This window comes from Phalaenopsis equestris, unplaced genomic scaffold (genome assembly GCF_001263595.1).
Source record: "Phalaenopsis equestris unplaced genomic scaffold, ASM126359v1 Scaffold000203, whole genome shotgun sequence".
NCBI classification, from domain to species: Eukaryota; Viridiplantae; Streptophyta; class Magnoliopsida; order Asparagales; family Orchidaceae; genus Phalaenopsis; species Phalaenopsis equestris.
In genome coordinates, this window is record NW_018164645.1 from 2,820,588 (window position 1) to 2,847,687 (window position 27,100).

The 27,100-nt window shown below is 32.7% G+C and overlaps 1 protein-coding gene across 5 annotated transcripts; it reads left to right on the forward strand.

Annotated features, from left to right (window-relative positions):
- Positions 1-27,015, forward strand: LOC110022879 (methionine aminopeptidase 2B-like). Of its 5 annotated transcripts, XR_002293820.1 has the most exons (14): positions 1-297; positions 6,793-6,900; positions 8,090-8,231; positions 13,486-13,519; positions 13,592-13,732; positions 14,030-14,129; positions 14,244-14,389; positions 14,554-14,645; positions 16,496-16,590; positions 17,486-17,582; positions 17,992-18,135; positions 18,349-18,566; positions 21,642-21,848; positions 21,932-22,063. XR_002293820.1 is itself a non-coding variant. In XM_020722014.1 (13 exons), exons 2-13 carry the CDS (start codon positions 6,817-6,819, stop codon positions 26,974-26,976), a joined length of 1,314 nt encoding a protein of 437 aa, XP_020577673.1. In that variant the 5' UTR covers positions 1-297; positions 6,793-6,816; the 3' UTR covers positions 26,977-27,015. The 5 variants fall into 5 exon arrangements, 4 of the variants coding, with proteins under 4 accessions (XP_020577673.1, XP_020577671.1, XP_020577674.1 ...); XM_020722014.1 differs by lacking the exons at positions 21,642-21,848; positions 21,932-22,063 and adding an exon at positions 26,956-27,015; XM_020722012.1 differs by lacking the exons at positions 21,642-21,848; positions 21,932-22,063 and adding an exon at positions 20,508-20,846.
- Positions 27,016-27,100: the final 85 nt, after the last annotated feature.

Here is a 27,100-nt window from a genome sequence, read left to right on the forward strand (position 1 = left end):
ACAGTAATGCTCCGAAAATTTTCGTGGGAGGCACGCGGCGAAGATCTAAAGTTTTTCTTGAGGCGGGCATCTGGTCCGTAGAAGCGAGCTAGCTAGAGCGTGAGGAAGAAGTAGACGCTGCATTAAAGGGGGTCCGAGAAGCGGAAGAAGAGAAAGCGAGCTAGAGCTAGAGCGAGAGCGAGAGACATAGGAAACTGATAGGGTTGGAGGGTCGGAGCAGGCGGGAGAGCGATCGAGAGAGAAAGCGAGAGGAGTTCGTAGAAAAAGGAACTGGCTTCTCGTTTGGTTGAAGTCAAGGTAAACCCTAACCTCAGATTCTTCTTGTTCTAATCATGAAAGAGCTGCGTGTTGGGTGGATAGCCCTTAGCAGCTAAAGGATGGATTATGTTGAGTTATTATTGTGCAAGTATTTTGAATTTACATCAATTAGTAATTGACAATATCCCATATCATTAGCCCACATTTGTATCATATGTTCATTTTTAATAATGCCTGTGTGGCTTGTTTATGATCAAGTAATATTTGTCTAAATAATAACTGATTGGGAATAAACAAAGGCATCGTGCTTAGGTAAGGGGAAGTCCAATAGCGATGCAATGATAACTAATAGCTCCATAGTTGGGATTAACTTTTAATTGGAGTTTATTTTGCTTAAACAAATGCTTATTAGTGAAATTACTCTTGTCATATTTATTTTAGTAATTTTGTATGAATTTTTTATTAAATATAACTTTTTTTGTTATTGGTAGAACCTATTATAAGTGTGTATTTAACTTGAGACCGAGATCAAGATGCTAAAATTCGGTTTGTTGCTGTCTGGATTTGTGTAAAGTGTTTTAAAGATTAAAATAAAAAAAATTATTTTACTTAGATGAAGATATTCAACATAGGTGGGTGAGATAATTTGATAAATTTATCAACGAAAATTGTGAAAATACAATTAATTTTAGTTATCTTGATGTCGCAAATAATAACAAAGTTTTTTATTTCCACCACCGCATTAGTAAAACAAAAGTCGAGGAAGTTTTAACGAGAACGAAATATTGAAAAACAGTAGGACTCGATGATTTCCAATAGAACAACAAGAACAAGAACATCAACAACAAGCCTTTATCCCACTAAGTGGGGTCGACTACATGAATTCTTTTTCTCTATTTAGTCCAATTGAGTGTTATATTTTCATTTAATTCTAATAGATTAAGATCTTTTTTTCTACACTGCCCAAGTCTTTTTAGGTTTTCCTCTGTCTTTCTTAACATAAGTTGAATCTAAAATATCTACTCTCTCCACCAGATCATCAGATGATCAACTTTTAATGTGAGCAAACCATCTAGGACGACTCTCACTAATCTCGCCGGCAATTGGAGCTACACGAACCCTTTCATAGATTCGCTTCGCATTTTGTCTCTAAGTGTCAAGCCACTCATCCACCTACGCATTCTCATCTCAGCAACACTTATCTTTGTTTTATGCTTCTCATTTAAAGGCCAACGTTCTGTGCCATAGTGCATTGTAGGTTTCACCGCCATATTATAAAATTTTCCTTTAAGTCTAAGCCGTACTTTTTCCATCACACAATATACCTCATGCATTTCTCCACTTCTGCCAACCAACCCGAATTCTACTAATAACATCTCCATCTTTATCAGCATCAATTCGAACAATAGACCCGAAATATCTAAAACATTCACACCTTTTCATGATTTGATCATCCATAGTTACAACTCTGTCACTAGATATCTATATATCCGCTCTAGTATACATGTCTTTAATGACTTGAATATAAGTCATATCAACACCTTTCTTTTCTAGACCTCTCCAAAGAATTTCTCTTGCAAACTTATTGTAAGTTTTTTCTAAATCAATAAAAATGATATGCAAATCCTCCTTACTCTCTCGGTACTTCTCCATCAAATCTCTCAATAAATGTATAGAAATGTATAGATAAATGTATAGCTTCCATAGTAGCCTTGCCTGACATAAATCCAAATTGATTATGAGAAATTTTTATCACGTCTTAACCTATGTTCAATTACCCTCTCTCATAATTTTAAAGTATGCCACATTAACTTAATTCCTTTATAATTTGCACAGTTTTGTGCATCCCCTTTATTTTTAAAAAATGGGGACTAAAAGACTCTTCCTCTACTCCTCATACATCTTTTTAGTTTTTAAAATAAAATTAAAGAGTTTAGTAAGTTAAGTAACTCTCAAATTTTAGTTTGAAAATTTTTAGGAGTTGTAAAAATATTTAGGAGATATGAGAATTTTTTGGTTTACTAATTTTTTTGTATTATTTTAAAAACAAATAAGTGGTCAAATGAGTGAAGAAAGAGTATATTGATTCCTATTTTTAAGAATAAATGAGATACACAAGAGTGTGTAAATTATAGAGGAATTAAGTTAATGTGTTATACATTAAAAATTATAGGGGAGAATAATTGAGCATAAGTTATGACGTGATACAAATATTTCAAAAAATCAGTTTGGATTCATGTCGGAAGTTTATTATAGAAGCTATACATTTCTTAAGAGGTTTGATGGAATAGTATAGAAAGACTACAAAGGATTTACATAGGATTTATGATAAAGTCTTAAGAGAAGTACTTTGGAAAGTTTTAGAAAAGAAAGGTGTTGATATTGCTTATATTGAAGTCATTAATGATATATATGTTAGAGCTATTACTTGTGTATGAACAAAAGGACGATTGATCAATTATTTTTCTATTTTAATTTGGATTACATCAAGGATGGGTTTTAAGCCCACATATTTTTTTTTAGTTACGGATGTTCTTACTGGACATTTATAGGAGGATGTACTTTGGTGTATGCTTTTTACTAATGATATCTTTCTTGTGGATAAAACTAGAGAGAGTTTAGGAAAAACTTGAATTTTGGAGGTCAACTTTAGAGTCTAAAGACTTTCTTTTGAGTTGATCTAAAACTAAATTCATGGAATATATTTTTAGCAATAGTAGATCTAGTAACAATGGTGATCAAGCCATTAAAAAGAGTGAACGTTTTAAATATTTTGGTTCTATTGTTCGAAGTGATGGTGATATAGATCGGGTTGATATTAGTAGAACTCAAGTTGGATGGTTGAAGTGGAGGAATGCATTGGGTCTATTGTGTGATAGAAAAGTATCAGTTTGACTTAAACGAAAATTTTTTAAGATGTTGGTGAGATTTGCAACACTTTGTGGTGCAGAATGATATAGCCTATAAAAGAGAAACATAAAATTAATTGTTACTGAGATGAGAATGCTCGGGTGGATGAGTGGTTATACATATAGAGATAAAATGCGAAATGAATATATCCATGAAAGGGTTAGTGCAGCTCCAATGACAGACAGGATTGTGTGATAGAAAAGTATCACTTTGACTTAAACGAAAATTTTTTAAGATGTTGGTGAGATCTACAATACTTTGTGGTGCAGAATGATAGCCCATAAAAGAGAAACATAAAATTAATTGTTACTGAGATGAGAATGCTTGGGTGGATGAGTGGTTATACATATAGAGACAAAATGCGAAATGAATATATCCATGAAAGGGTTAGTGTAGCTCCAATGACAGACAAGATTATAGTGAGTCTCCTTAGATTGTTCGGTCACATTAAATGTCGATCATTTGATGACTCTGTTAGGAGAGTATAAATGTTTTAGATTTGACTAATGCTAAGATAAGTAGAGGTAGATCTAAAAAGACTTGGTCATGTTCTATAAAAGATGATCTTAATTTGTTTGAATTAAATGGAAATATGACACTCAACAGGACACAATGTTGAAAAAGGATTAATGTAGTCAACCCCACTTGGCGGGATAAAGCCTTGTTGTTGTTGCTATATGCATTTGTGTAATACTGTAAAGTGTATTAACAATTAGTATGGATTAAATGGTTAGCATGTACACTAAACATGAATTAGAATAACAAAATCTATTTAAGTTAAATATGAAGTTCTCTTTACTTAATTATATTCTCAGATATGAGTGTCCTGTATTATTTTAATGTTCCCAACTCAACTGGATATAAAATTAAACTATCATTCAACACTATAATAGATAGTTTATTATTATATTGCTCTCCTCTTAAAAGTTCTTTTTATTAATTATAATGATTTTATGCATGTTAATAATAGATGAAGAACACGAGTTAACAAATAAACCTTCATTTGATAAAGGATCTGATTACATTGAATATAAATGGATCTAAATCTCATAGTGAGTTTGCTAACCATATTGGATTAATTAAAAAGTTAATTTTGGGATGTTTAGATACTTATATAATTCATCTTTCCATGTTTAGAGACTTATATATCTATTATTCCAAAAACATGGATATGATGATATAAATAGGCATACTTTGGCTTTTTGATTATTTTTGGGATCCTCATATATATTATGTGATGATAGTTGATACATGAGTTACGAAAAAGGTAGATAAAAGAATACAATGTCATTGTGGTATTTATGAAATCCTCTCCAAGATAAAGTATTTTGATTAAGCGATCCACATTTGGTCGTATCTTCGTTAGTGATAATCAATAGAATAACCTATGATGGTTTGATTTAGAATGGAATTAACATTCTTATCATAGCATTATTATCACCATTTTTATTAAGTTTTATTATTGTATTTGGTATTTGTTAAGGTCTATGTTGCATGGATACAGAAGCAAGGACATGGACGCGATAAGACACGGACACATGACACTTCATTTATTAAAAGTATGGGGCATGGAGACGCGGCGGATGTGTTATTATAATAATATATATTTTAAAAAATATAAAAATTAGAAATAAAATATTAAAAATAAGGCAAAAAAGAAGAAATTAAATGATATTAACTTTCAAAAACTAAGATTTCCATAGATAATTATTTAGCTTATTACATATAAAAAGTAAGCATTAACTATTAAAGAGGCGAAGTGGCAAATATAACCGATATATATATCTGTATAGGTTTAACCTTTAAATAAAAATATATATCAAATATGTTTATTGTTTAAAAAAGATTTAAAAAAAAAAGACATGAGTGTCCAACATGCGTGTCTTTTTTTAATACTATTTTAATCAGGCAAGTCAAGGCCGTATTAGACACTTCTCCGGGGCGTGTTGGGCAAGTGTCGGTGTTTGAGGTGTGTCCAACACTGCACGATTCCTTAATCAGGATTATATTTGCATCATAGGTTAATGTGTGATTTTTTTTTTTCCTACTATGAAAATGCATCATGCAGACAAAGTTAAGGCCTACCTTCATTTTGAAATAATAGCAAGGGTTGTAATGGGGCAATGAGCCTCCTTTTTGGGGATTTGGGGGCTTTGCCTTCGAATGACTTTCAATATCAACAGTTTTTTATTGAAGTTGTTTTAAAAGTTTTCTTTATTTTTTACTTCCCTAGATTTTTTATTTATATAAATTGGGGGACCTTTTCTTATGTATATCGGAGAAACTAAGGTTATAATTCTCCATAATCTTTTACTCGGACACAGCAGGAGGTTCAAGTTTCTTAGGACTAACTTTTGCTCATTTATTTGCATTGGCAAATAAATTACAAAAACAGTATGTGCCACGATGAAGTAAGCAAGCTAAAATGTTACAATTATCTTCTTACATTTGAAAAGGCATGGAAGTGCTAATTTTAAAATGGGGTTTATATATAAATCGTATTTGTTCCAGGTGATATTAGATAACATTGCCAAATCACAATATCAATCTACTCCTTGTAGCATATAATACAGTCAAGGTATTGTAGTTTATTAGCAACGTGGAAAATGAGAATGCAATTATTGTTCTAATTGGTGATAATATCTCCATTGAAAAACATGATCTCATCAAGCACAATGTAGATATTATAGATGCTCATGGGAAGGGCCATGTAAGCCATGTGGAGGAGACATTGGGAGTGCCTTTTGTTGAAAGAGGTGCTTTAAGCAATTATAAACAAAAACATGCTTAAGTGAAAGTCCTTTGGATTATCCAGCTGTGCTAAAAAAAGTTTATGATCCCAAAAATCTACATTCTTGTCATTATATGTCGGTAAAAGGTGTTTTAAGGGATAGTCTTAAAATGAGATTTCTAAATTATCTGATTTGTTGGTATCAAATAATCACTGTCAATATTTGCTGCTTTCTTTCTATTTTGTTGTTGATTTTTTTGAGTTTATTAGTGTTAAAGTCGCAGTGGAATCACAAGATTAATCTACTCTTCTAGTAGCATATAATTCAATTAAGAAATTTGTGATGTAAACCCATCTTGCTTCATCCTCTTAACTAACGAGACCAATTCATAGCAAAACAGTTGGTTCTAGTTTCACTTCTTTTCACACTATATTAGCACCTTCATGGTGCTTTAAAATAAAACTAGTTAAGTTGCTTGTTAGCTTTTCAATCTTTTTCTTTCTATCCCTCTCCAATATATACTTAAAGCTTGAATGGCTTTGTAACCAAGGTAATCTCTTGAGTTTCACAATGTTGGTTATGTAATATTGCTATTTGTTGGGAACCATTGATATTGTGGGTTAATCAGACTTTCGTGCATTACTTTCAAAACATTTGGATAATTTGAATGCTTATGATTTGTAACTTATTGCTTACTGTATATTCTTCAACCTAGAGGTAATGAAATAAGCAGAACTTCCTATAATAGTCACCTTGGAAGATGTGAATGCCTAACCTAAGGTTTCTTCAAGGTAGAGGTTGATGCTTGCGTACATGTTTTTATTCGCTGTTTGAGGCTTTATCATCGACTTTCTTGATTTTAAATTGTTTACTTGGCTGCTGATATCATTAGACTGTGGTACCGAGCATCGTGGATATGGGTGGAACTGATTTTGAAGCTGTGACAAAGTGTATTCATGATTTGAATGGATTACATCTTGCTCAACAAAATGAAAGCCAGGTTGAGCTTCGCAGAACAAACACTTGAACTTCATGAAATCTTGTATTTGAATGTCAAATTATTTTATTTTTTTTGTGTTTACTACTCTTTCCATGAGATTGTGACCATGTGATCTTAATGAGATATTACTACATGTTTCTCTTCCAAGACAAGTATTTTTAGTGAAGCTGTTCCTCTTATGCTGATTATTCTTATTTAAAAATTTTTGGAATACCCTACAATAATAGTGTTGTAGCATTCTTTCTTTGCTTGTCTAGTTAATGTTTAAGAATTGGCATTTTTGTAAGGACTTTTTATCATTACTATCATTTGTAAGTTAACAGATTCATTTGCTTAATGCTTGCCATTTAACAAGTGCTTAGTGAAAAACCTGATAAATTACCATATAATGATGTTTTGTTGTTTATTTAATAACTTATACTATGTTATTGCATCTGATTCTTCCATCTCATACACTTTAAAAGTGATAAATCAATTGACTATAAGTATACAAATGGCTAAGCTACTATCTTTTTTTGGTGATATTGGATATCAAATAGATGGTAGAACGATTGCAAATGAATTATTTAAATTTTGATGGCCATCTTTGTTCACATTTATGTTCTGTCTGTTTAAATCGTTAGAAACTCAAATTTAAATTGTTTTAACTTGATTAAAGCTTGTTACGGTGCAAAATTGAAAATAAATTTAATAAATAAGCTTGAATTCAAATCCTAGATCTCTTTCCCGTTTTAGTATAGTAGATAAGAAAATATATGAACGAGCTTGAATAAAGCAACACTTAGCTTGACTTGCTCATTTACAGCCCTTGGTCATTTGCTCATTTGATTAGCATGGCAAACTGTAAATTAATTACTTAAGGTGAACTTCAATGCCAATTTATTGGCACTGTTTTATGTGCCTATACATTGTCAGCATGCCTTGGTGTTTTTGAAGACTATATTAGGATATTTATTTCAGGAATTAATTACTTGGGATGAGCACCATAATTAATATTGATTTCATATTGGACTGCCGAAGCTTTTAATTTCTATTCCTGCGTGTATTAAGCCACCCAATCCTATAAATGGCTATTGAGCTGTCTAGTTGTCCTTTAAGTACTCAAATATAACTCTAGTTGAGTTACCTCTATTTCCTAATCAAATTCTTTCATTACGTGATTTCTGTGTCTTGTATGTAAATTCTGCAGGATTATGCGAATATTGATTTGTCAATGGAAGAAAGTAATGATAAGAAGCCTTCATGTTACTCTGATAAGAACAAGAAATCCAACTTTCTTCTGCAAGATGATGAAGAAGTGCTAGTCGATTCAACAGTTGATGAAGTGCGAGGTTGCTTATTTATCTTCACACTTATAATGAACTTTTTTAATGCTTAATTATACTAGCATGCTATTCCATGGCATGCTAAACCTTGTCACATGTGACATGCCTTTTTTTTTTTACTGTGTTCTACAAATTAATCGAGTCTAAAGCACAGTTACTGTGGACGACAATATGCCATCACTTTTGAGTATTGCGATGTATCTGATAGTTCCTGCAAAAATGAAATATAGTTTTGGTTTGAGGTATATTTCTTATTTGATACTCATGCAGAGGATTAAGCTAGTGTGGTTATGCTTGACTAAAAAAATATGCATGCAATCCGGTATAATGAATCTTGCTTTAGTGCAACTTGGTCACATATACACACAACACAAACTTTGCTCTGATGCAAACAAAATTTACAAACCCTTTTTATCTTTCCTTCATTGGTTCAAATTCACATGAAGTCCCTTCCCGAATCATGCCAACAGGGCAAAAGGATAAGCCATAAGCCAGCTCACTTTAGTCAAATGTATATTTAAATTTCCATATTAATTTCCTTGTTATTTGAGGTTGCATAGCATTAAAAAAATAGGTGAATTTTTACCAGGTTTTCCATGTATTTGCATGGATTGATTCATAAAGGAAGTTCAACTATATTTCTTGATAATGTTGTATAATAGTTGGATGTATACCTTAAAAGTACGATGAAATGGATCAAAAGAGGTAATTATCATAAGATAAGATGGTAGATTTGTATATTTGAATTTATTTATCTTCAAGAGTTAATTGTTAGAGTAGGCAAATTGAAATTTTAAGTGAACCAAATTTTACCAAATTTTATGTTAAGGTGAAATTATTATGTGAAGGTGATTGTTTTGTTAAGAAGATTGTGATAAAATTTTTAGGGAGTCTAAAAATATACCATGCATGATTAAATAGACATGGTTGCGGACTAAGTACTAAACTCATCATGTATTATAAATGTTTTGTTAATTGTAAAACAAAATATTATTGGAATTTACATTATATTATGAATTCTAGGAAGCTAGCCCAAAAAAGGTGGCAAGCAATGTTTCTGGCTTTGTGTTACCAACTCTTGATGATTTGAATAGTACACTTACAACCACAGAAGGAGAAAAAGAAGATGCATATGATAACTAAGTCAAGAGAGTGGAAATCTAAACTGATACTGGCTTGTATGTGGGTTTTGATAAACAAAAAAAAAACAATAAGAAGAACAACATGAATTTTATTGGTAGAATACCGTCTGAGAGCTAGCTCATGATACATCAACAAGGAATGCGGTATGAGTACTGTCCTTATTGGTAGAATATCGTCTGAGAGCTAGTTCATGATACATCAACAAGGAATGCAGTACGAGTACTGAACACCCTTTAGGAAAGGAAAGAAAACTCTCCAAAAATTGCCTAGCGAAAACAACCTACAAATTTTATATATTAAAGCTAAGGCCTTTCTAATTACAAGTTGGCCATTCAAATAGAAAACACATAAAACCAAATAAAACCAAATAACTAAAAATAAAAAAAAGGAACTTTAACATAATACAGACAACAATATTACTGATGCTTCCGCATCATTCTCCTGGGGTTGGAGCCTATAGATCTTTTTTATTTAAGCTAAGTCATTTCCTATTATAAGTTTGCCACACATAAAATCAGAGAACTAAAAATATAAAATGAATTTTAACATAATGTGGACAACAATAGTACTAACGCTTCCACATAGATTTTCAAAATAATGGTATCGTTCTAATCTCCAGGTAGGTCAGGATCAGTGATCCAAGCATCTGTTCTAGCTAATTCAAGATAGGTGATATCTGAAGAAATCTGAGTTTGGAGTTTATTTAGTTGTAAACATTGTTCCTTTAATGATTTAAACTTTTTGCAGGCCTCAATTTCACTTAGGCAAGAGCCTTTAGCAATAATACAATTATCAGATTGACATAAGAACATGAATAAATTTTACAAGCAACAAAAGCTCTTCGGAATTGTTGGTTGCATTCACGAGATGTAAAGGTTCCAAGGAGCTAGTAATAGATTTCGTGCAAAATTCAAACTCTTGTACTTCACTGCATGAATCTTTGTTTCCTTGAGAACTCAGTCCTGATGAATATGAACTAAATTCTAGCATATGTTCTAAGGAAAATTTTTCAGTCATGATGCAAAATCAGTGATAGAAACTTTGGTTTTTTCATTTAAGCCTTGATCATATCCAGCATTTTTCATTGCCGAAATAAGGTTTTCATATAGCTTATGAAAGGAATTTCCTATTTCCCCATCTAGGAGTGCTGGATCTTCAAGTTTTCATGTTGATTGGTACGGACCGGAAAAACACTACTAATATTTGATCATTATATTCATCCAAATATTATTCCATACTTATATGCTCTTCAAGATAATGTAACACTTGATTGAACTCTGGCTGTGGCAATGGGTCAAAGATAATGAACATAGTTCGTCAGATTGTGTCGACATTTTTTTCAAAGTCGATGGAAATTGCTTCGCCAGAAATATAGGACCACATGAGATTTGATAAGAATCATATACTTCACTAGTGACTAAAGGAACCCTTCTAATTTGAATGTTGTTCTCATTGAACTCCACTAGATCGTGTTGCCAAGCGTCGACTTGAGAACTTTTCACTTTGGGAACTCCAACTCATTTCTTCTTATTATACATGGGCTAATCGTATACAAGTGTCCATGATGATTCTGACATCAAACTTTCAAACACATCGAAATTTGAGGATTCTTGATGAAATGGGTTTTCATTTTCTTCCTCTAAGAGTTTTATTTTCCTGATCCACCCGAAGTTCTTCCAATTTTTGATGTTCAATAATAGCTATTCTTTCTTTAAGACACCAGATTTCTCATTGTAAACCTCCCATACGAGTTTTTGATTGGGACGAGCAATAGTTCTTCGTGTAGTCATCTTTGGTCAGCCACTAGGATGCCAGACAAAGAAGAACGACGTGGGCCTGGGCTGGAGATGAAGGTTTTAAGCATAAAAACTAGATAGGAAACACAAAAATTGAAAAAAAAAGGAAAGCGAAAACAAAAAAACAACAAAGAAGAACCCATATTCTGTTCTTGCACTATGTTAGCAAGATATGATTTAAGGGTTTATATAGGAAAGAAGAGAAACCAGTCCAAAAAATTGAGTCTCGGTTTACAGCTCGAAAAATGGAGCAACAACACAACATAAGACAAAACAAGAAGAAAACATAGGAAAGAACATAAAGAAATGCACGAGAGCTTATCTTGGTTGAAAGGGGTGCACCACCATTAGCCCTGATACCAAAATGATGCCAGCGGGTATGTGGATTTGGATGAACAGAAAACTAGCACGTAGAACAACAATAACTTTATTGACAAAGCACCGCCTGAGAGCCATCTCAGGATGTAGTAGCGAGGAATGAGGTATGAGTACCGAGTTACCCTTCAGAAGAAGCACGAAAACTCTCCAATAACCGCCTACCTGAAACAACCAAAATGTCTTTTATATTAGAGCTAAGACCTTTCATAATTACAAGTTTGTCATACAAATAGAAAAAAAAAACATATAAAAAGATAGAACTAAAACATAAAAATTGAACCTTAACATAATGTGGACAATAGTACGACAGACCTTCCCTCGTAATAAAGACTTTGTTAATATTAATTTTTTTTAACAATGATGATAATATGATATTTTAAACATAGAAAATGAAATATAGATGACTTTTTCTTTCAATTAATTAGTAAATTGGAGTCTTAAGATAAATATTTATACAAGAAAAAAAAATAAAGACAAAATGTTATTGATTTATCTGAAAAAATTGAAACTGAATTAACATTGAAAAACATGCAGAAATGTGAAGCATTGGCGTAGATTAGATACCTATTTAAATTTGGAAATTTTGGAGAAAAAGGAGCCAAAGGAGTGCTCCAACAGCTGGCTGGCCATAGGATTAGCAGTTTAGGAAGCCCAAATTAAGTTCAACACAAGTTTAGGGCTTGAACAAAATGTCCATTTGGCTTTTAGAGCTTATAATGACACATTATAACAACATGGATGCTACAAATCTATGCCCCAATGAGCTTAATTATAAAGTTCCAAATGAAATCAATGATGGCAAGGTCCACAAAGTTTGGTGAGAACCAAATTTGAACGAGTAATAATTTCTTGAAATGCTGACGATGTCATGATAAGCAAGATCCATGATAGCAGTTTTTAATGGTCAAAAGTTGATCCTATGATTTTAGGGCTTCTTAGATATAGCATTACTCTTTAGTAAGTTATTATATAAATGTTTATTTGATTGTCCACATGTGTTTAGATTAACCTCTATGGCTATAATATATCTGGCGTTTGGTACTGGACTTTTATTCATTCATTTAACGAATCAATTATTTAATTGCATGATAAATTTCTCTCACCCTCTCTCGCTCCCTTATCTATTTAGTGCTTTATATTGAAATTCCCGGCCTAGTTCTTGCTTTCTCCTAAACTCCATCTTCTCACCATCTTTCTTTAGAAGCACCTCTCTTTTTCTTAAAAAAATTTCTTACCCGAGCCAATCTAGTTTTCCAAGAAGTCAATCTAGCATTATGGTGACAATCGAGACAAATGGTGAAATCAAAGCAATCAAGCAAGAAAAGACCAAGCAAGAACAAGGAAGAGGTTATCTGATGAAGTTAGATTTGCTTGCACTAGTAGTACCATCTCTCCGTAAGTATCTTTTTATAGTAATTCATTTTAAATATACTATAGTCTTTGTTTGGCCAATTGTAAAACAATGAGAACTCCAAAGAGCAAGGTTCCCCTTGGGAAGAGTTCTATTAGTTTTACACAAGAATCTTTTTTCTCATTCTTCAGCCATTTTATTATGAATCATTACTACTATAAAGCCTTGATATTTCATTTGCCGATCTAAAAATCAACACAAAGCTGTAATTATAGGAACATCATATACCCACTTTACTTCTTGGATTTGAGAGAAGTGGTTACCAAATTTTTTGTCTTCATTTCAGATTATTTTCGCTCTCTAGTACTTATGACACCATCTGTTTCTTGACATTCTCATTCGCTTCTTTATTAGGCTCATTTGCTGCTAACAATCTGGTCTATCCTTGACTCAAAGTCATTCATTCTAATCCCAAGCTAAGCTAAAATTTTTTATAAGATTCATAATCACCTTTCTTTTTTTGTGTATAAATGATATAGAGAAAAAAGTATGAAACCGTACTTACTTGCTCAATTCATGATATTTTGATCAGGGTCTACAAAGAAGAAGAAGAGAAACAAATCAAAGTATGTGCCTTATAATTCTTTTAGCATAACTTTAAGTGGATTTCTTTATAATGGTTATCTCATTTTTTGCAGGAAAAAGAATGATCCACTTGAGCGGACTAATCTACCATTATTTCAATCCCTTCAGCAGAGTGATCCACCGTCAATACCTGTTGATGAATTATTTTCATCAGGGGAATTTCCTGTGGGTGAAATTCAGCAATACAAGGATGAGTAAGAACATTCTATAAAATTTAAATTTCTCAAATTAGTGCAAGTGGTAAATTTATACTCTAATTGCTACATGCCAAAAATTTATCATGAATGTAAAAGTTACAGATATGTAAGGACTTACATCCATTTGAAGATATTTGTAGAGCTTCAATTACAATTGAAAATCTTGGATATTATGAAAAATGATCATATTAACTAAATCATGTTTTTAATCACGACTTTATTTTGTATGAAACTTTGTTTTGCAGTTCTTGTTCTAGATATTTGAACTTATAATTTTGAGAATTTTTGGATCAGCAACTTGTGGAGGACAACTGCTGAAGAGAAAAGAGAGCTCGAGCGCTTAGAAAAATCTATGTACAATGCTGTTCGTCGAGCCGCTGAAGTTCATAGACAGGTTAGTTCTGGTGAATATTAAGTTAGCCCTTTTTGTAATCTAATGATTATGTCAAAAGGAGCATATTGTTTTTTATTTTGATAACTACATAGCATTTATCTCATCAATGATTAGGTTAGGAATTATATTCGGAGCATCCTAAAGCCAGGAATGTTAATGATTGAACTCTGTGAAACCTTGGAAAATATGGTTCGGAAACTGATTAAAGAGAGTGGACTTCAATCAGGAATTGCCTTTCCTACAGGGTGTTCTTTGAATTGGTACTACTTTAGCATTCTCTTTGTTATATTCTCCTTCCCGCCTTCTGTCCCTCTCAATTATTGTATTAATGTTTGTGCTTGTGTGGAAGCTGTGCTGAGATATATCACAAACCTGTGCAGTTTTATGTATGTTAGGTGGCAATGCTGAATCTTTACTTTGCTAGGGTTGCAGCTCATTGGACTCCTAATTCCGGTGATAAAACTGTACTTCAATATGATGATGTGATGAAGTTGGATTTTGGAACACACGTTGATGGTATTCTCTTCATTTGGTGATATTTTTCTTCTAAGATTGTTGGCTTCTTTATTCTTTTATTCCCAATTTTGTACAATATGTACAATATTTGAATAAATGACCAAAAAGGTTCTATTAGAGAAAATGACCAAAATGGTTCCTTGATTTTTTACAAGGGATAATTTGTCTTAGGCTATGGTAAAGATTTAATTTAGTCCCAAACTCTTTAAATAGGGAGTAAAATAGCTGCACCGCCTAAACTAACCCAAAAAAAAAAAAAATAAATCCATTTCCTTATGAAAAATAGCTAATTTCACATACAATAGGGTTAAATTGAGATTTGATTGGTGAGCGAGTTAAATTTTTTCCTAGTAAATAATATTATTTGATATTTTTTTTGTCTTGATTCCGTTGTATCAAAAGATTAAATTCCATGTATTTCGTTATATTGTAATCAAGGTAATAGAAATGCCTAACAAAAAAATTATTTCAACTCAATCCTTATGCTTAATCCACTCCTTTATACACAAGAAAATAATGTAATTAGGCTATTTGTGTTACCAAAAAATTAAAGAATAAAATATATATTTTAAAAATTTTCTCCTTTTTAACTGAGGCATTTTTTGTCTGAGAGGCAACTTGTAAGCCTCAAAATTTTTTTGAGGCGCAAGCCTTAAATTAAAAATTTATATAAATTAATGAATGTTGTTTAAACTATAAAGTGTGAAGTATAATTTATTCTATTGGTAACTCTTGACAATTATGATCAATAAATTAATGAATGTTGTTTAAACTATTGGTAACTCTTGACAGGATGCTGCGATTTTGATCCTAATACTTTATTCTTTATCAAAAGATGAGGTATTGTCTATTATTTTATTCCTCTGTGCGCTAATTAAAATATTTTGTATGCTTATTTATTCAAATTAATATTCTAGCATATTAACACTTCAAAAAAGTAATAGAATAATATTTTAACATAATTATAAGTAGCAAATTATTTTAAAAAAATTAACATGTTAATATTTTAATATCAAATCATAAAATAAGATATGTTATGTAAATGTAAACTATTAAAGCTAAGATATCAAGATACAATACTAAAATATTAAACTATAACAATCAAATAAATTCAATATGAGTCTTTCTCTCCTACTCTTGTTGCCCCCAGCTTAAGTAAGAATATAAAAATTATCAATATTTAACTTTTAAATGAAAATGTCTATATTACTCTCATCACCTAATTAATTTTCACTATAACTATCAAAATAATGACTTGCTTATGGCCACCTTATCTCAGTCATGTCTATATTATCTCATTGTTAATTATACTTAGTCTAAGCTATGTTTCTTTTTTCTAATAAATAATGATCAATAAAAATATAAATTAAAATAATAACTGTAACGATAGTTAGAATTTTAAGTACATAAATTTTTATGGATGCTTCTTCAGTTTATTTCTTACTATTTAGTGTTTGAGTTTTGAGGGTTGATAAGTGAGGTATATTGATATTATTTTAGCATTGTTAAAAAAATTGCGGCTAGCCCCAAATTTTTGAGACGCTTTCGAGGCGAGGCGAGCTTAGCTTGGGTGGCCCTGGGGCAAAAATGCACAAGCCTCATTGCGATTTTTTATAAAAGGTGCTAAGCTGGGCTCCAAGTGCGTCTTTTATTGCACAATTTTAAATAACGAATTTAGCTGATAGGACTCCTTTGGTATCTGTTAAATTGTTTAAGGACTAAATCAGCTTTTTTAAATAATATGGGACTAAAATGGCCCCTCATAAATAGTTGGGAGATCATTTTGGTCTTTTCTATATAATATTTATTATTTATGTTGCTATTTTATAATTTGCTTTTTTCTATTTCAGGACATATAGTTGACTGTGCATTTACTGTTGCATTTAATCCCATGTTTCATCCGTTACTTGAAGCCTCTAGGGAAGCCACAAACACTGGGATCAGGGTATGTACTATACTGCATCTATTGTTCTTTTAGATTTCATTTATTAATTAAAAACTAATAGAGATGGGAGATGCTATAAGTTCATTTTGTTATCATTTTAATACACTCATCTTTATAGATTTCTTACATTGCTATCCTCCCTACTGTATGTGATATGGCTGAAACAACCGTGCAAACTTTTAACTTTCTTTTAAGGGGAAAAAAAAACATCATTTGGGTATTTTTGACCTCGATATATTTCAGATTATATGGTTTCTGTGCAGATAGGCATATTGATTTGTTATCCGCACTATGCCTCATTCGCTTAACTTTTGACTTGCAGGAAGTGTAAGTTAAGTTCTTTGAACCGGCAATAAGATGCTTATTGCTAAGGTTACCATTTCATTGATTAAAATAAAGTTTTGTTGAGTTAGAAAACCAAAGAAATCCTAATTTTTCGGTTGTTATTTGTGAGTTTTGTGTTTTCATATTAATTTGTATTAAATTTTACTAATGTAAATTATAAATATTATGTTTAATCTAGTTTACTGAATTGATCTTTGGCTTCTTAATTACAGTGATACGGTGTTTTCTGTTTTTAGCGATGCTTGTACCCTTAGGCAGTAATTACTTTTAAGTTTTGGCTAGTTAATGGCATGGAATTGCTTCATGAAAGAAAATTATTAATTTGACAATTTTTATCCATTCATCTAATCTGTTTACTCCTTACCGTTTTTGTAAGCTTGATGTACAGCTGGCATAATTTTTTACTGTAGTATTTTAGGTTTCGCTCCTGGTCAGTGGAATTTTTGGGTAGGTTTCTGAACAAAGTTTAGTTGTAGTTATGTTAAAGAAAATTCTTATAAGTTTTAAGCTTCATAAATTTAATAAGCTTTGATGTTTACGATATGTGCAGGAATCTGGAATAGATGTACGACTCTCAGATGTTGGTGCTGCAATCCAAGAAGTTATGGAGTCTTACGAAGTTGAAATCAACGGGAAAGTGTTCCAAGGCATGTTGTGTAGTATTTTTGTGCAGTTATACTCTTGCATGATTAAATATAACTGATGCAAGTTCGACTTCTATTTATTGATGTGCAGAATAGACTTCAAAATTTTAGTTAGTGAATATTGACGTTTCAAGTTAAGAATTTGAAGTGCATTCCTCTATTTTTCCTTATATTTTGTTGTTCCCATGTTTATTGTAGACCCGAAATATATAATTAATTTAAATAATTAATTTTAACAATAGATGATCATTATAGTTTTGTCTAGAGTTTTCTTTTTGTTTCACTGGGTTAATATTAATATGAGTTTCGCGATGTCCTAAAATTATTGATTGTTTTTTGAAATTGAAATATATTCTTGAATAATTCTAATGATTTATGTTTTTAACATGGTAATTGATTTCTTATTTTTCAGTTAAAAGCATCAGAAATTTGAATGGCCATAGTATTGGACCTTACCAAATTCATGCTGGCAAGTCTGTTCCTATTGTAAAAGGTGGTGAGCAAACGAAGATGGAGGAGGGCGAATTTTATGCTATTGAAACTTTTGGCTCAACTGGTAGACATTTGGATTTGCTCATGAATATTTTTTGATCCTGGATTAAGCTGTATTTTAATAAATTTCAATTGATAACTTTAGATGCATGCCATTTAATTGGAAGAATTTGCTTTTTTAAATATGACAGCTGAATATCTAAACTTAATGGTAACGCATTCATACTCAACTCTATTTTGTGAGGATAGGACTGATGTGATTGGGTCATTTGGGCAGGCAAAGGATTTGTGAGAGAAGACCTTGAATGCAGCCATTACATGAAAAATTTTGACGTTGGACACATACCACTAAGGTTACCCAGAGCAAAACAACTACTTGCTACCATAAATAAGCATTTTTCAACACTGGCATTTTGCCGGCGCTACTTGGACCGCCTCGGCGAGGCAAAATATTTGATGGCACTGAAGAATTTGTGTGATGCTGGTATTGTTCAGGTATGCATATCATTCAACAAATTTTTGTTGGCCTAACAATGTTTTTGTTTTACTTCTAAGAGTATAGTTTGTTGGTTGTTGAATAAGTTCGAATGGACTTAGCTATACCTGTAGCAGCATCTTTGTAAAAAAGGAGGTTCGCCATTTCTTTCAAAATTTAATGGCGTGTCCAGCGCGGCTTAATGTTTGCAATGAAAGCCACTGATTGCGCCATTAAAGTTTGTTAAGGAGTAAAGCGCCAAAAGAGTCCTCTGACTATTTACATTGGGGCATTTTAGTCCCGAAGTTTATAAAACTGGTAAATTAGACCCGGACTGTTTAACTGTGGCCAAAATAGTCTGTTGGGGACTATTTCAACCCATATTAAAAGAATCAGGTGACTAAAGTGACACTTTTGTATACCTTATGACTAAAATGGCTTCTTGCAAAGAGTCAGGGGATTATTAAGTAATAATTCATGCCTTTTTTCAAAGCAATATTAGCCTTTTCACTGTCATGTAGATCCATCTTTTGATTATCCGTGGAGCTATCAAAGGTTCAGGTAAACAGATGCTTTGGATGGATTTTTGGCTAGCATGAAAATGTGTTGGCTTTCTTGTCTTCTTCATATCATAGTTACTAGAACTGAACTAGACTTGGGCTATGAATTTGACATGAAGATTAGGATTGCTTGAAAATTGAATTAGTAATAGGCTTGGATTGATCTTGGACCAAAATTGTTGAGCCAAACTCAGCCTGGTTCATGCTTAAATCGAACTATTTATTGATCAAATCAAGGCTGCTGATATATCAAAATTCATCTGTGTATATTTGTATGGACATTTTTTTTATAGATTGGACTAGTAATTCATTCTGAAGGACGGCTTACGTTGAATTTAAATTAAGCTAAATAGGCCAACGAAGATCAATCAAGCAATTCTATAACTAGGCCTAGCCCAGCTTAAGATCAGGTTGAATGGCTGTATGAATTTTAAGCTATTATGTTAAATTATTTTGAGATCAGATAATTTATGACCTTATGTGGACCTACAATCTTACCACATGGGCATTTCAGCCTGGACCCTACAACGTTCGGTTTTAAATTGGGCACCTGCATGCGGCCTAATAAAATCATGATGACACAACTTTTTATTTTTTTCAACAGCTGTCATGATTATTTCTAGGTGATACCATGTTCGTGACGGGAATTGTGGGAGCAGAGTGTTTTGCTTTTCTAGATGGGTGTATGTAGCATACATTGTGCTTGAATGATTTTTCTAAACAAGATTGCTGTTTTATAATTATTTTATAATGAAGAAAACTTATTTGATCCAAAATTAACTTGGAGAATTATTAGGTTTCTCTTTATGTCCTTAACTGTTAATTAGGCCAAGTTTCACATGTCTGTCTTAAAAAGTTGAAGGGAGTGTTGCAGAGGCTTGAAGAGGCATGGAGAGTATTGTTTCAAGGTTATAGAGAACATCATCGTTGTGTTTATCTCATTTTTTTAGGGTATATTTTAGGATTCCTCCGTTTCTTAAGATGAATACAACATAGAATATTTCTCCCTTCAGGCCAAAGGAGTTTTCTCTACTCGCAGCTGCTTTTGTCAGCTTGCTCACAACTATTTAACTTGAAACTTCTCTATAGCAAAAAGAGAGAACCTCTAAACATATCTTGGAGCGTGAATTTATACCTCTCTTTTGAGCTAAAACCTTTCATATCCTCTTCAAAATAGCTGAATTTATACATCTCTTTTGATCTAAAGCCTTTCATATCTTCTTCAAAATAGCTTGCAGGTTGTTTTATAAAATGGCTTAAATAAACCTTCAGACTTGAGACACCAAAAAACTAATGCTGATGGAAACAAAACCCTAAAGAAATGCTATATAATAGCGCAAGAAAAACGGTTTGCCACTTTGTAACTGATTAAACTCTTTTGCTGGTGCACACTTTTGGCAGCCATACCCTCCCTTGTGTGATGTGAAGGGAAGCTATGTGGCCCAGTTCGAGCACACCATATTGCTCCGACCTACCTGTAAAGAGGTCATATCCAGAGGAGAAGACTATTGATGGTGTAGATATTCGCTTGAGCTGTTATACTGCTTAATTTCTTCAACCATTCTGGTGTTGTATTTTATGGGTGCATTTTCTTATATGTTACTACTGAGTAATATGTTGAAACGTGGGATCAGACCCCTTATTGTGCTTGGATTAAAGTGTGCTTTATTATAGCGCATTAGTATTTGAATTTCTCATTAAATTTGCAAATAACCTTAATGGTGTACTGATTTCATGGCATTTTCAACCTGAATTTTTAACGTTTTTATTTCCTAGATGGATGAATCTGTGTAGCAGTAATTGATCGTATGTTGGGTTGTTCCAAGTGTCCTTTTTTTGGGCCTTTTCCTGTCTCTGTGAGTCAATTGCTCGGTTTTATCAGGCTCCACTTTTTTATACTGAGATGGGGAAGTTGGAGATTTTGATTATTTTGGTCTAGTTTTGGACTCTTTTAATGCCAATGCTCAATTCCGATTCAATGGAAAATATAAAAACGGATCTTGATAAAATTGAAATATTTTATCAATTTTTTATTAGGCCATGAGGCCAATTGATCTTAGTAGTTTGTTTGCCTGAATTTGGAATTCATGTTATATCACCATGCACCGCAAATAATTAGGTGAATGATATCTTAAAAACATAAAATCTTATTGTTAGAAGTTATCAATATTGATTTATTTTTTTTCTGATTATTTTTTATTTTATGTATTTTCTATTTTATAAACCTTTCTTTTTATTTTTGGGTAGTTATCATAAATTGATTAATTGTAATCTTGGGGATATGAGTGTTATATTTTTTCTTTTTTAGAATTCATGTTATTTATATTTATACCCTCTTTTGTATCAATAAAATTATTCCGCTTAATTATCAAGACTTATATGGTATCAGAGCCTTGAAAAAGAGTCTCCGGGGAAGGAGAAGAATATCTCCTACCCCAGAAACTTCATATTCCCTACAATTGACAGTTTTTTCTTGCAAGCTCTAGTGCTCGAAACTCTTTATACAGGAGCTAATTGCCAAAACTCTCTCTGTAGGGCCCTAGCCGTTGGAACTCCTTCCCATGCAGTTTTTGGTTGTCAGAACTACTCTATCTGCAAGCCTTAGTTGTTGGAACTCTTTCCTCCAAGAGCTACTTGTAGAAACTTCTGCCCCTGCAGTCCACTAGCCGTTAGAACTCTCTCCCTGCTGGGCCCAGTCGCTGGAACTCCTGTCCTTGTGGGTCCTAGCCCTCGAAACTCGATGTAGGAACTAGCCACATAAACTCTCTCCCTATATGTCTCTACTATCGGATATCCTTTCTGACTGTTTGAAAACTTCCCTGCAGGGTTTTTTGCGTGCAGGCCCTCAATCACCTCAGATGCAGCAAGATAACACGGTTTAATTTTCACCATGAAACTCAACGAATCAGTTGCGAAGCCCTTTCGAGGGCAAGAAAAGCATTGGAGACATCCAGTTATTTGATTGACCAAAATTTCTTAAGGGCTATAGATAATAGTGCTCAAATGATAGGCATGGTGGAACTCGAACTAAATGTTTCTGCATAGTTGATACTATACTTTTGTGTGTTTCCTTAGGTTACCAACTTGACCTTGTATCGGACAATGGTTCCATTGGATTGAAAATTTATTTTAAAATTCTATTTGTAAACTAGAATTGGATGATGTGATGATGATGTGAATAACTTCCATTTATCTTATTATTGAAGAGCCATAAACTTATTAGACAACTTTTCTCGAATTGTAATCTTTGTACTTGTGTATATGTTGTAGGTGGTGAAGGTTCATTGGTGGTGTTCAAGTTGTAGCTGATTTTGGGTTTGAGGCTGTCAGTTTTGATCTTATTGTCTTGGGTTGGGAAATGTGAGGTAGATGAAATGATCAGAGTTGTTGTGGTTGTCTGGTTATAGGTGGTGCTAGATGATAAAATGTTAGATTGAAGTTGAGTGATGTTGTAGGATGTGGCGTGGAGGGTTGTTGAGAAGAGGTATCAAAAGATGAGGGTACAGGGAGTAATAAGGGCATGTCTTTATGTGGACTAGGTTTACTGGAAGGTGGGTAAGATGCATACGGGAAGTGGATTTCATTAAACACCACACGTCTTGAGATGATTGGTTTGTTGGCGAAAGTATCCAGGCACATGTGGCCTTTATGACTTGAATTTGTGTGTAGCACTAGGGTCGTATCATGTTTTTAGCATCGTTGCCTAGGATCGAATCCAGGTCACTAGCGTTACAGGCGGGTATACTCACCACTATACTACAACGACCTTAGTGCTACACATTAATTCAAGTGAAGTCCCCGATAACGACGTAAAAAACTTGACCCGATCTGCAATTACACAGTAATTTAGCTTCCAAAAGATGGTTTAAAACTTGACCTAATTTATATTTAGCGGCTAGTGTGCAAATTGAAATGTTATAAAATTTAGAAAATAATTTACACACTAAAGGTATTACACAAGTATACGTATCGTTTCAAGTATTATAGAGTTTTCTTTAAAGACCTCAGTATCGATCCCAAAGAGAAGTGATGTAAGAAATCCCTTAAGCTAATTCTAGTTTACTACTATCAGACCTTAGTTTGAAATGTCAATTAAAGTGGCTTTTCTAATAACTATTCCTAAATAAAATTCTTAAATATAAAGATAACTTATCTGGATAAATTGGTTTGGAGAATTTTGAGATGTTAAAAACTACAATTCTTATGCAATTACCTAGATAATGTGTAGGAATGAAATGCTTAGAATTTAATGTAGCTAGTGACAAATGGGAGGATACATATTCTTCATCCCCTCTCGGTGCTAGCAAAAAATATTGGCTAACCTTAAGTTTGTTCCAACTTGTGTAGTAGTGCTGAGTAGATTCTAGCCTCATACTTCTAGATTACTCACTGTGCTCTCTCTATAGGACCTGCTAGGGACCTGTAGATCCAAACTCAAAATAAAATTAACAAAAGAATCTAGCCTGTCACCCTAGAAACATCAATTATAAGCACATCAAGACTTATTTCCCTATCTATTTGCACTTCCCCTCATACGATCTCAATGGCTCTTTCCAACGTCAAGTGTGATACTCACTAGTTGGTGAAATTATACTCCTACTTGGTCATTATGTTTCACGACAGATTTAAACATCACAAATGACCAATTGCAAAGTGAATTAAGAGCCGGTGAAAATATCATCACATTAATGAAATAAGAGAATATCTAAGCAAATCTAAATTCCTAAACATGCACCTAGTTCATTGCAAAAGAAAAGTAAAATGAAAATAATGACATAAGCAGTAGAAAAATTGATTGAATTAAGTAATAAATTATGTGCCAACAAGGAACATATGTCTACTTACTATCTTTTGAGTGTATATGTATGCTTAATATTTTATTAGTTTTATGCAACTATCTGCCACCTAAAGACATCTAATAGAAACATATCATTCAAATTTTTTTTTTCTTAAAAGTTGCATTGCCACTTAAACTATTTTTCTAGCAAATCAGTCAATGTAAGTGCACTCAAATTGTAAGGTTAATGCTCTCCCAAGTCTTAATTTCACTTGCAACAAATTTTATCATAATTTATTGCCGCTTAAGTTATGTTAATGAAGCAAATGAAATATTACTCATCTTATGAAAATAAAATAATTCTATCATAAAACAAATTTTCCTATATATGCCACTACTTCATATTAAAAGAAAAGAATAAAGAAAGCTACTTATGAAACATGGATAAAACACAACAGAATACTTCATTTAAATCAAAGAAAATTCACTAGAAAGTGTTTACAACAATTACAAGATAATGAAAAACAGATTACTTAGTTTTTTCTCTCTCAAAGAAAGGTGAATAATCTCTCCAACAAAGTCTTCTGCCGATTCATGCGCCACTCATACTTTCTTACTCATCTTTTAAAATCTCTCACCACTCTCTCCAGAAAATGGAGAAATCTACATCTCCACCAACTCACACCAAACTCTCTCTAAAATCCATCTAAAAACTCCTCCTAATTGCTTCCTAATTACTTGTCATGAGAGGCGCCAAGCCTCTCTTTTTAAAGAGACAAAACACCTCTTTTTTTAAGAGACACCTCTTCACTCTAAGAGACACCTCTTCACTCTAAGAGACACATCTCTTCATCCAAAATTCTTTCCATGTGTCTAGATTCATTGAATCACTCAATGGGACGTGCAGGTTGTTTGGAATCTTCCATAACATCCCGGAATGACCCGAAATCGCCCAAAAGCCATCCAAAAACTGTCTCGGGCGCTATGGTGCCAGAACAACGCTATAACACCTGTTTCTAGTTATGACTGGCGCTATAGTGCCAGTTTGGGAGCTATAGCGCCACTCTGCGGGCAACACACCTATTTTGCTCCATTTGAGCTCCGTTTCACCCTGTTTCAGCTTCGGTTCATTCCAAGTGTTATACCTGCAAAATAAACAGGAAAATAACATTTCTTTAAAGTGCAATTTCATTCAAAAATAAGAGATAAATATAATGGATATTAAACATAGAAAGATATTTCAAAATGCGCTAGATCAGAATTTTCTTTCTTGATCGATTTAACTCCAAATTGCACCGTTTTTGTTTTATTCCTAAAAAAAATCATGTATTGTACTTGAAGCGAAAACATAAAATATGCATTCCTTTAAAGTGTACTATCATTAAAAATGATTAAAAATAAGCATGAAATGTTTATTTTAAACAAATAATTTTAAGGCGGATCATTGCCAACAATCGCCCTAAATCATGGAGCGGCCAAGACGTCACGAACACTAAGTTTCCCGCAGCGCACATAGAAGAACTCCATGACTTCCCTTGACCATGTGACTTCTAAACTTGAGAATGGGCACCAAATATGTCTCGTATTCTGAATGAGCCCCTTCTATGGCGGGTTCTTTCGGGTAACACTAAATCACCGTCAACCCTAGCTTCGTACTCCAAACTAGTTAGAGAGTTTTGGATGGGTGTCTTAAGCTACGGGATGCTACAGACGAACCATAAACTTTGTAGGTAGACACTATATACTCGTGACATCAAAAAGTGATTCTAACAATGGATAATCCTCGTGTTATGGGTCAACATGATCAGATTGAAGTTCCTCGAAACATAACTTCCACGAAGAGAACCTCTACATAAGCCACCCATAACCAGAGAACCAAAAAGAACTTTTTTATTATGGTGTCAAGAGTCTCCCATAGCAATATAACTCTCTGGTTTATTACATCCTAGGGGATACTTAAGAGTACTTTTTATAAAAGAAGTTTCACTTATAATATCATGAACCTAGAGAATAGGCCATCGAATGATGATTATTTCGTATGAGAAACATCGAAACGTTTTTGCCTGACCCACAACTTAGATAACAGGGATGCCAATCGACGTCGTTTATCATCTCTTGAATGTCAATCCGGATAAATGAACAATCACTAGTTTGAAAGTTTTTAGATCAGTGTCGCTTGCCATCATATATAAATCAAGTAAGTTCTTAGATCCAAAAAGATAAAAACAATGTTAAGGGAAGTTACAAAGATTGGAAGTTCACATAAGTTTAGTTAGATTTCTGACAAATATTTTAATTATTTAGGGGTACTTAAATTCTCAAAATAACTTTGAGTTTTTTTTTTAAATAATGAAAAAACAGAGAATATTTAGCCAATTAAAACTCCCATGAGTCAGACTTACCTAAACAATCCGTTAAAAAAGGGGGTATTTACATACATATGACTCAATTCTTATGAATTTAAGTATCTCACACCAAAACTTTATAACACCTAATTCTTTCATAACACAAAAAAATAACATTAAAATTCTTTTATAACACAATAAAATAAAATTAATTATATTTTTTTAAGGATCAAATTCATTTTTTTATACATAATAAAAATCTTGTATTCCGTACATATGAAATTTAGGATTAGAACCACCTTTATTTAGCTAGCCTACTCGTATAGATCACCACGGCGGCAAACTAACCTGCTAACCTACTAACCAAGTTTGTTTGGTTCATTGGAATGTACACCAGACGAGTGCCCTTCCCTGATAAGAAAAATATAGGGGGTGTTTGATAGGACACTTTTAAGAAGGTTTAGGTTATATTTAACTTAAATCCAACCAATATAATAAATAGCTTAGATAAATTATTCGTTAAATTAAATTAAATTTTTACTTCTTTCATTTATTAAATCAGGATTAACTAAATCCATTTATAATTGGATTTAACGGCAAAAGAATTTAACTGAATTTAAATTTAATTAAACAAAACTTCATTTTAGATTTAGTAATATTTAGATTTAATAATTTTAAATTTATGGGATTTAATGAAGGCAAACTTAAATCTTTACTTTACTTGCAGCCAAACACCCCGATAAAATAGAGCCGGAGCGGTAGTGGAGAACAACTGAAGAGAAGAGAGGCAATACTCATCACAATCCCCAATTCTGAAATTCGAGAAAGATTGTAGTCGTTAAAACCCGCCAGCCCTAGGTCGAAAGCCTGCC